This window comes from Leuciscus leuciscus, assembly GCF_965113295.1.
Source record: "Leuciscus leuciscus genome assembly, contig: SUPER_11_unloc_9, whole genome shotgun sequence".
In the NCBI taxonomy this organism is placed as follows: Eukaryota; Metazoa; Chordata; class Actinopteri; order Cypriniformes; family Leuciscidae; genus Leuciscus; species Leuciscus leuciscus.
The window spans coordinates 335,864-347,356 of record NW_028118538.1 but is presented as its reverse complement, the minus strand read 5'-3'; the positions used below and the strand labels follow the sequence as shown (position 1 = coordinate 347,356).

Genomic DNA, 11,493 nt, shown 5'->3' with positions numbered 1-11,493 from the left:
TTACATCCAGCCCAACGCTTGGGAGACATTCTCGTCAGTGCAGCGATGGCGGATGTGATGCCCAGAGAAAAATCTGTGGAAGTAGTTTTCCAGGATCTGGAGAGGCCTGAGGATGGAACATTTCAGATATCAAAAACTGTTTATTTATTTTTTTATAATATTAATGATCAATGTCAGTGGTCACATCAAATTGTTACTTTGGTTTCACTTTATTTTGGTCCCTTTAAGACATTCTATAAGTCTATAAGAAACATTGCACCTACATGTCTACTAACTCTCATTAGAGTATTAGTAGAGTATTAGTAGAGGGTTAGAATAAGTTGACATGTAGTTGAAAAGTTACTTAAAGTCAGTAGAGTGTCTGTTGCTAGATCCATTGTTTTATTTAAAAAAATGTCAGCGCTGGTCGAGAAAATAATATTATAATGGGGGAAATAATTTTAATATTCTGTAAAAACAAGCCTTATTTTTTAGTGGAAAACAAGATAATACTTTTTAAAATAATGTTGGAGAAATAATGATTTACCATTATTATATAGTATCAAGCGCTATATAAATGAAGGTGATTTGACTATAACAAGAACATTACAATGAACACAAATTTGAAAATCTCACTACAAATAATCCAGAATTTAAGACAAAAGATAATAATCCTACTCTGCTTGTTACACTTCCACACACCTGAAACTGATCGAGTGAATCTCCTCAGCTTCTCCAATCTAGCGTTGTGTACGAACAAACCATTGATGTTGTAACATCTGCTCTAAGCTGGGGCGTTCAGCTGGATCGCGAGCTAGACACTGTCCAATCAAATCCCTGCAGTCTGTACACATTTTAATAAGGAGAGAGCTGGTTAGTCATGACCATGTGACCTGGCATTTTTGAAAACAGCGATGCTCTCGGTGTACGTTGAGCTACAGTATATATAAAAATTCTGACACACTACAACCTTTAACTTTCTGTACAACTCGTTTGCTTTATGTGTGTTTATCAATGTTATCATCATTATTCACTCACGTTTGGATAAGTTGGGGTTCTGAAATGTAACTTCGGCTTGTGTGATTTCCGTTCTATTCTGAAAAGGAAGACAAAAGTTCGACAACGCGTACAGCAACACTCCTAGAGACCAGACGTTTGCTGGGACGGCGTGGAATCGAGGTTCTGTCATGACTTCAGGTGGGCAGTATAGCAGAACTCCTGTAAGGAAGACATTTGCACATTGTTGAGCTTTTTTTTTAAAGCATCATAAAAAAATGTGTAAGTCACTACCTTCAGGTTTCCACACTCCCAAAATGCTCACCCCTGTATATGTTGCTCTCGTAGCCTTCACTACTAAACAGCTGACCGCAGCCAAAGTCTATCAGCTTGAGATCTAGCGTGTCTTTCTCAAACAGGAAATTATCCACATGAATGTCACTATGGAAAACACCATGATGGATGCAGTGTAGCACTGCCCGCACAGCCTGTCTCATGACGACCCGTGAGAACCAGTCACTCCAAGGTTCACGAGTGATTATGTCATACAAGCTCTCGTAGTGCTCCGGATACTCCATAACCAGAGTGAATTCTTTAGGATGTTCAAACCACTCGTACAGTTGTATGACGAAGGGGCTTATGGGTTCTCGCCTCATCATCATCAGCAGCGCCACTTCTGTGACGAGAGGTTTGGGATTCCCAGGCTAGAGAGAAGAAGCAGACAGAAGGTTAGCTGGGTAAAAATCTGAAGAAAACATCATTTTAAAATGTACTATTCTTTGATCTTTTTAGATGCGTTCAAAAGAGCCTTTTCAGCTCAAAGTTATTTGGTGCCTCTAGGCTTATTTGTTGATCACATTTATACCTAATGCTTCCTACGGGTGTATTAACTACAGTAATCTGCACTTAAACAACTCAATACACATTCAGGTTTTGGCCAACTTACAATATAAAGATAACAATCATTGTCACTCTTGCGTATCCGCTTGATGGCAACCTGCACAAAAAAAAACAAAAAAACAGTTTCAATAACAGTAACAGTTTTCAAGCACCTGGCTTTGTATTAAGTATTAAACCATCTGTAAATTGTTTTAAATGTGTTTTGATGCATGCAAGAGCAAAATGTTTGTACAATTCAGTAAGATTTACCTTTTTGCCATCAAATTTGCGTGTTCCCAGGAACACTCTGCCAAATACTCCGGATCCAATTAACTTTTCCACGTTATAGAGAGACTCAAAGAACTCTGAAAAACAAACAGAAAAATATGAGACAATTATTAGCTTGCTAGATCCATTGTTTTATTTTTAAAATATCAGTGCTGGTCGAGCAACAGTAAATGTTAGTGATGCTCCGATTGATCGGCCGCCGATCATGATCGGCCGATATTGGCAAAAAATAGCTGACGTGACGTAAATAACTCGCGCAACTTTTCCGCATGCGCGGCAACACAACAGCAGAGCAGAGCTTGCTTAACAGTGGCAAAATGAGTTCTCCTATGACGGCAATTCAATGGCAATTATAAACGAGCGCACAACTGATGCTGGCGCGCGCGGTAAATGACATTCGCGAGAGGATAACAGATCTACGCGCGAGGAAACGGGAACTCGCGAGCTCATTCAAACCCTGCGCGGGCGCATGACATCTCTGCCCTCGCGCGCGCGCATGATCATTCCCCAGACTCTCGCGCTTGATCTCCTCTCGCCTGCTGATTTTGCTCGCTCGAACACTTTTATTTTTGGCAGTCGAGGGGCGGGACTTACTGTTTTAATAACCTCAAATGTCATTGTCATTATTTTATTTTTTGGATCTGATGTAGTTAGTTCCTCAACTACATCCATTGTAGTCTGCCTGACCCCTCTTTGTTTTGAAAAATTATACTGTGCCTTATTTGGAAAAGGTGGCCTACAGTAGCCTTATGTTATCTTGTTTTCTAACTACAATTAAATAAATATTGGTGGTTCTTCAAGATTTTCTTGACTCTAGCATATTTCCATTCTGTGATCGGCAGTGATCGGCAATCGGCAGATCATGATTTTGGTGATCGGTAATCGGTGATCGGCCCCAAAAATGCTGATCGGAGCATCACTAGTAAATGTGATCGGACGTGTTAAAAACTTGACTCAGTTATGCATGAAATAGCTAAATCTCTATCTGTAGACTTTGCACTGCCAAGCCTTATTTCAGTCTCACCTGTTGAGCTCTCGTTCACAGGAGAAGCCTCCACGGCACCCTGAGCAGTTCGGCCAGTTGATGTCTCTGTTGGCTCGACAGGAACTTGACCCGGCAGCGGAGGACACAGAAACCCTTCGAGGCTGTTGGACCTGGACAAACCCTTTTCGCTTGGGCTCTCCCATCCACCGCTACTCCAGCTCCCCTCGACGCTGTCTGAGCCTCGGCTGCACAGATTGAACGACTCTCTACTTCCTCTCTCGACATGGGCCTCAGGGAGGGACCAAGATGAGGATGGCGTGATGCCCGGAGAGGAATCTGTGGAAACAGTTCTCCGGGATCCGGAGCGGCCTGATGATGGAACATTTCAGATATCAAAAACTGTTTTTACTATTATTTATTATTTATTATATTAATTATCAATGTCAGTGGTCACATCAAATTGTTACTTTGGTTTCACTTTATTTTGGTCCCTTTAAGACATTCTATAAGTCTATCAGTAACATTGCACCTACATGTCGACTAACTCTCAATAGAGTATTAGTAGAGTATTAGTAGACTTATAGTCAAGAGTGTCTGTTGCTAGATGCATTGTTTTATTTAAAAAATGTCAGCGCTGGTCGAGAAAATAATTTTGTAATGGGGGAAATCATTTTAATATTCTGTAAAAACAAGCCTTATTTTGAGTGGAAAACAAGATAATACTGTTTAAAATAATGATGGAGAAATAATGATTTACCATTATTTGGCTTGACGCCGGAGTGATCTGAACCAGGTGACGATGATGGTTCAGGAAAAAAAGGCTCCACAACAGTCACAGCATCACTGGAAGAGCTGCTGAAAACACCCTTCGTATCCTCCAAGATACATTCTGGAGCTTTTTCTGAAATGAAGAAAAAACTAATGAAAACAACTATTAGACCCATCTCTGACGTCAAATTAAGCAATGACATAATGATATAACTTACATTTTACTATTCAAATCTTAATAGTGTAACAAAGTCTCTGCTTAATATCTGTAAACTCTTTATTGTGATGCTCCTCCAACAGACATTCAGTTGTCTATAAGTAACATTGCACCTACATGTTGACTAACTCTCATTAGAGTATTAGTAGAGTATTAGTAGAGTATTAGTAGACTGGTAGGGTTTAGGGCTGGGAAAACGCGTCGAAGTCATCGATGACGTCGATGCAAAAAATACGTAGACGCAAAATATGCGTGTCGATTCGTCGACCTGTTTTCATTTCTCTAAAAAACGTGTGCAAATTACTTCACAGTGTGTACCTTAAGTGCGCTGATACGCGATGGCCATCATTCCATCCATCCAGGGGTTTTCCTGCATTGAATTTTTTGGGGGGCGGCCGCCAAAGCCTTATTTGATCGGTGAGTGATGTAGAATAGAATGACTGACTGCGCTTGACAGGGCTCATATAAGTACGAGAGAGAGCGCCGGCCGCGCGCGCGCACTCACCGTCTTCAAACAACACGAGCGCTGTCTTGCTCTCTCTCTCTCCCTCGTGCATATTCATTAGACATGTCCGATAGAAAAAGGGCGGAAGACCAAAGTTTCACGTGGAGCATTCGGAGATTTTTTTCTCTTGAATTACCGCGGAGTGTGAATTGTGGTAAAAAATAAACTGCCGGGATAATCACACAACGCTTGCCGTAGGCTACACGTCCACTAATGACACGTCCGATTCGCGAACTAATGACTCATTTGAACCGATTCACTTCAATGAATGGTTAAAACAACTGATCTGACCAACACTGAACTCACGAGGCGTCTGAATCGGTGTATAACAAATCGGTAACACTTTACAATAATGTTCCATTTATTAAATTCTAGTTAAGTACTTTTTTTTATTAGTATTTTTATTTATTTTTTAAGAAAAAGGTGAGTGGCAGAGTGTATTACTATACGTTGTTGTTATTTTTATGTGAATGAAGAATTAAAATATGCACTTTTTTCAGTAAGCTAGGACTATGCGTTTTCAACATAAATGTTCAATTCTGTTGGTTCAGGAAGGACGCCATGACAGGCTGCTGGCTCCCACTGTTCATTTATATTTATTTTTTGTTGGAAAAGCACTCTCTGTATTAGCTTAAAGCCCCCAAGTTTACATTGGTTACTGTATTCTTTCAATTGCTCTAAACAAGTATTTTGGGTGACCTTTTTATTTTTTTATTGAATGCTAGACATCAAGTTGTTGTTATTTTCATCTGAAAGAAGAACTTTTTTTTCAGTAAGCTAGGCCCTATGTGTTCAGTAAGCTTGTTTCAGTAAGCTAGGCCCTATGTGTTCAGTAAGCTTGTTTCAGTAAGCTATGTGTTTTCAAGGCTTTAAGGTTTTATTGAATGCTACCTCTGACTAAGAATGCATTACTATGCACTTGTATAGTATTTTATTTTGGAATTTTAAGAGCAATAAACATATATTGCAATGTTAAGGAATTCATGTTTTTTTCATTCAGATATGTAAATTAACATGTATAAATTGCTATTAGTCAATTAATGGGGATTGGGGAGATAATCGAATCGAATCGAAATCGAATCGGACTGGAAAAAATAATCGTTAGATTAATCGTTTAAAAAATAATCGTTTATCCCAGCCCTAGTAGGGTTAGAATAAGTTGACATGTAGTTGAAAAGTTACTTATAGTCAGTAAAGTGTCTGTTGCTAGATCCATTGTTTTATTTAAAAAATGTCAGTGCTGGTCGAGAAAATAATTTTATAATGGGGGAAATAATTTTAATATTCTGTAAAAACAAGCCTTATTTTGAGTGGAAAACAAGATAATACTGTTTAAAATAATGATGGAGAAATAATGATTTACCATTATTTGGCTTGACGCCGGAGTGATCTGAACCAGGTGACGATGATGGTTCAGGAACAGGATCTGCTGGAGGAATAAAAGGCTCCACAACATTTCTTGAGCTGCTGAAAAAACCCTTCCAGCGCTTCTGGAAACGACCAGGTTTCTTCATACGTTCTGGAGCTTTTTCTGAAATGAAGAAAAAACTAATGAAAACAACTATTAAACCCATCTCTGACGTCAAATTAAGCAATGACATAATGATATAACTTACATTTTACTATTCAAATCTTATCTGTAAAGTTACAAATCTAAAGTAATGGGAATTGTTCACGCTATCCACCTGACTTCTGCTTAATGCCTGCATAAATGTCCCAACATATTATTTCACAATATTAATAGTAATTTTATTTCACTATTATCACGATTACGAGGTGATTCCGATTCAACGCTAAAGTTATTTTTCTTATTTTATCTGATCTTTAATTAAAAAGAAAACATACATTTCCAGGCTTCATTTGGCCAACTCTGGCACATGTGGCTCAGTTCTTGTAATGGTAAAGATCATATGGGCCATATCTAAATATAGATATATTTTATTAAACACATTTATTAAATGCATAGCAATGTCTTATTTATGACATAACTGACTCTGTAATACTCGGCACGACAGCCATTTTGACAATTTTGCATGTTTTTGACAATTCAAGAGAAATAAGTGGTGAAATTGAATTCTTTTCTGGATCGTATGCTGTCTGTGAAGCGGCTTTCTGTGCGTGTGTTTCTGGTGTGTGTCAGACAGCCATCGAGCTCATGCCTTATTGAGAACATTTTGCTAACATTCCCACTCAATTAAGAAAACATTATTTCTAAATGTTCCCTGAACGTTCAAAACATCTAGTTTTTTCAACGTTTCAAAAATGTTTTATCTTGGTTAAAGGAACATTCTATTTTATAATTTTTCATTATTGGAACGTTACTTTTGAATGTTCTCGGAATGTTCCGAAAATGTCAGATGAATGTTGGAAAAAATTGGTTTCACTTTATTTTGGTCCCTTTAAGACATTCTATAAGTCTATAGGGGAATTATCACCCTACGTCACACGGCGTCACGCAGGTTCTACTGCGCATGTCGGGACCAAAAGTGGTCAAAAAAATATGCGGAGAACATTACGAAAATTAAATATAAAATGTTTTAAATCGAGCTATTAGTATTATTCTTATCCGTATCCGTGTAAGGATCAGCTGTTAAACGGGTCTTTCTGCAACCACGATGCGCACGCATCCCGGATGTTTACAAACCTATAATTGGTCTATAAGTAACACTGCACATGTCTACTAACTCTCATTAGAGTATTAGTAGAGTATTAGTTGACCGTTAGGGTTAGATGTTAATGTTGGAGAAATAATGATTTACCATTATTTGGCTTGACGCCGGAGTGATCTGGAGAAGGTGACGATGGTTCCGGAATAAAAGGCTCCACAACAGTCACAGCACTACCGGAACAGCAGCTGAAAAGTCCCTTCGTAGCCTTCCAGATCCTGAGGCAAAGACGTTCTGGAGCTTTTTCTGAAATGAAGAAAAAACTAATGAAAACAACTATTAGACCCATCTCTGACGTCAAATTAAGCAATGACATAATGATATAACTTACATTTTACTATTCAAATCTTAATAGTAAAATGCTCCTCCCAACAGACATTCAGTTGTCTACAAGTAAAATTGCACCTACATGTCTACTAACTCTCATTAGAGTATTACAGGGTACCTGCACAATTTTTTAAGTCAAATTTAAGGCTTTTTAAGACCTTTTTAAGACCTGAAGAAATCAAAATGAATACCGTACATTAGGGGTGCGCAATATTGACAAAAATATGTCTCGATATTTTCAACGTTTTGTCGATAATAATTAGATGATATTTTAAAATGATTTAATGATTTACTGTACAGTTTTTTTATGTTTTAATTAAAGAATACTTTAAATATGAAACTAAAACCACCAGTAGGTGGCGGCAAGTCACTGTCTTAATAAGCGAGTTGTTGGAGTCATTTATTCAACCGATTTGTTCAAACCATAGATATTATATAGAGACTAGATGCCCTATTGGCCGCTGGGCACTGAGAAATGCGGCCGCCATCTTAAACCGGTCGTGTTCCTAGTTTCGTTGCGTGGCAGCAGTGAAGATGCTAGAGCACTGTGGAGTATTTTCCTGTTCTAATCGGCGGACCATCGCAAATAGGGCCCGGGGGATTACTTTTAACATTACCGTACTATTGGTTGTATTTTGTGAATAGAATATTACCAGATAATTGAGAAGGAGCAAGGATCTTTGATATTACTGTACTGATATCGTAGCCAGCTAACGTTAGCTAGGCAATGTTTACTGCACCAGCCGGTGTTCACCTGACATGGAGAGGTGGGGTAAAGTAATAATTACAAGAGCTTCTCGGTTATTTTAGTCCCGTCCGAATGTGCCATCTCAGTAATCATTTTGGACAATGTCAGTAAAGATTACGGCGACTTTTACCTTCTGTAAAAAGGTCCAGGAAAATTACCTCAGGTAACGTTAACGTTTATAAACGTGCGAATAGACCCTCTGTAAATCAAGTAATTTCGTGTTTAAAAGTAGTTTCCTGTAGTTTTTCAAGTATTGAGACGCTTGAAAAGGCATTCAGTTGCGTGTTTTCTCCCTCCCTCAACTCAAGTGTTTTCCACATACCATTCAGATCAGAAAGAAGTTCGAAAGCACTTGTAAGAGGCACGAAACTTACTTTTACCGCAATCCAATCTTAAGTTAATTCATACATTGTTCGACCGGACATAACTGTTTTATATATATATAAATATAGGTTATTTGTGTTTGCGCACGTGATATCAGGAAGCAATGTAAATGTAAAACACACACGTTTCTTCAACTTATTAAAATATCTTGCTTTACTGCAACTATCTGTTTCTGCTTCTTTATCATATTTATAGTGTGTGATTTATAAAATAGCTTATATCCTACATCACATATTTTGATTTTGGACGTCTGGTCACTTTATATCTTATATCAGAGTATTATATTACTGTTAAGCCTACTATGAATATTAAAATACGCCGAACCATGTGTCCTGTATAATAGCTACATGAATGACCTTTGCAGCAAACAAACCCGCGTGAAAATCAGTTCGGTATTCAGTGAGGTATGATTAATTAAATGCGCTGACAGCTCATTGCACCTGCCATACAGATTACACTGAGTGGAGCGGGTGACCGGTCTAAGATGGCGGCCCCACGGCTCGCCCGCGCCAGTAGGCAGTAGCGGTCGATAGGGCGTCTATCTATATGAAGTCTATAGTTCAAACGGCTGATTCATTCAGAAAACAAGTGATTGTTCATTGAATCGTTAAAATGATTCGTTCAAAACGCGGATTTCAGTAAAAAACAAATCTGTCTGTTGGACTACGGCTTCATTATGAAATTCTCGTCGGCGATATAAAGTGAAAATTGACAATATTGTGTCCAAAAAGTAACTCACAATGTTAACTTTATTGTTAATTTAACTGTTGTATAAAATAAATAGCACATTTGCAATTGTGCAAAAGAAAACGGCACTCTTGATCATGTGATATTCTAATATAACAACATAATATGATATAAATATAAGACAAAAACTAATTTGGGGACATCTATAACTGCACTGACACATCACGCAGTGAAAGCAAGCCTGAGAGACAAACGCGATGTCAGCTCGCACTCGCAGTGCCTCGTACATAGTTAAAACAATGATTAAAATATCATCATAGTTCATATTAAGGAGAGAGTCTACTGATGCTCTAATGAGAGTTAGTCGACATGTAGTTGCAAAGTTACGTATAGTCGACAGAATGTTCAAAAGGGACCATCAAAATAAAGTGTTATCGTTACTTTAGTTGGTTTAGTTGACAAATCAGCCATTGAAAATAGAAATAGAAACTAAGCCATTACATCTTTATTAAAAGCCTATTCTGACCTCTGCGAGAGTGGTTAGATGAAGTGGACGGACGTCCAACATCTGGGTTCTGCTTCGCCCTCGTCCCGTGAGCCTGACCTGTGGACACAGAAACAGAAAACTCAGAAGACAGAGATGGTAAATATCCAGGACGATCCTGGCTCTGTGTCTGGGTCGGGTCTGGCAGCGGCAGAGGTGGACAGTAACAAAGTACATTTATTTGAGTACTGTACTTAAGTACACTTTTTGAGTATCTGTACTTTACTTGAGTACTATTTTTTCTGGAAACATTTTACTTTAACTTCACTACACTTGAAAGACAAGTATCATACTTTTTACTCCACTAACGTTACATTTCTGTAGAAAGTAGTTGGATTCTGACATCAATCTGACTTTCATTTTCAATGTTGGGTTTGGTCTTTTAAATGCTCATTTTGTCATTGTTTTGGAGCACACTAGCTTATAACAGTGGCTGACATATTCATCCTAAAAGCCAAAAATCTTTAAATAGGGCACTATTTGAGGGAACAGCCCGAAACTATTGTGGACGTTATTGAGAGCACTTATTCAATCTCACATTCAATCCCACTACAGGACCTGTGTTCTAGAAATAAATGATATATTGATATGAGGGTGGGTAGGTAGGCAGGCATAGATTCAGAGGCATAAGGTACTGTAAGTATTACAAACAATAATAAAACAATGCATTGACATTTACTTTTTACTTTTGATACTTAAGTACTTTTAAAAACAAGTACTTCTGTACTTTTACTCAAGTAAAAATCAGTCTTTTCAACTTTTACTTGTAACTGAGTAATATTTGACCAGAAGTATCTGTAACTTACTTTGTCCATCTCTGGGCAGCGGATCCTGATCACGGTCATCAGAATCGGGCCTCCAAACCTCCCGACCAGCCGTCTGGCAGAAAGCAGCTCTCCTGGATCTGGAGTGCTCTAAGGATGGAATATTTCACACATCACATAACGTTAGTTTAATCATAATCAATAATCAATGTCTGTGGTCAATTACAGATTTTTACTTCAGTTAAGTTGCTCAAATTCAATTCAAGTTTATTTCACATGCAATGAATCAAATAAATGGGATCAGTCAGTCATTGTACAACACACCATAAAAAAATAATACAAAATTAAAGCACTCACTTCCTCTTCCACCCATCATGCGATTAGTGCTACGAGCCATCGCCATTCGCCAACCTGCAAGAAAATCAGTAACGTACAAAACACAAGACAAGACAATACAATACAATACAAATCTCCTCAGAAATAGCGTTAACGTTAACGTTACTCCCCTGAAAAAAATATCAAACAAACTAACGTTAACGTTACTTCTAAAATAAGAAAAGAACTATCAAATAAAAGTATTATAAGAAATTATATGACGCTTTCAAAAAGTATATATCCTCCGATGTCCTTCAAGAATATAGGTCTCCTCTCAGCAATCCAGAAAAGCTTCAAATTTGCAAGTTTCGGCCAGAAAATTCTCCGCAAAAGTCAGTCTGTTAATTCGCCTCGTCTCTCAACCAACAGACAGCGGTCGAT

At 38.1% G+C, this 11,493-nt stretch overlaps 1 protein-coding gene across 1 annotated transcript; it reads right to left on the bottom strand.

Annotated features, from left to right (window-relative positions):
- On the bottom strand, window positions 1-11,140 carry LOC309510310 (serine/threonine-protein kinase pim-2-like; the record flags this gene model as incomplete). Its single annotated transcript, XM_082191298.1, has 8 exons — window positions 1-106; window positions 742-823; window positions 1,018-1,197; window positions 1,301-1,679; window positions 1,922-1,972; window positions 2,125-2,219; window positions 3,308-3,496; window positions 11,095-11,140. The coding sequence occupies 8 exons, from the start codon at window positions 11,138-11,140 to the stop codon at window positions 1-3; spliced, it is 1,128 nt and encodes a 375-aa protein (XP_082047424.1).
- Window positions 11,141-11,493: the final 353 nt, after the last annotated feature.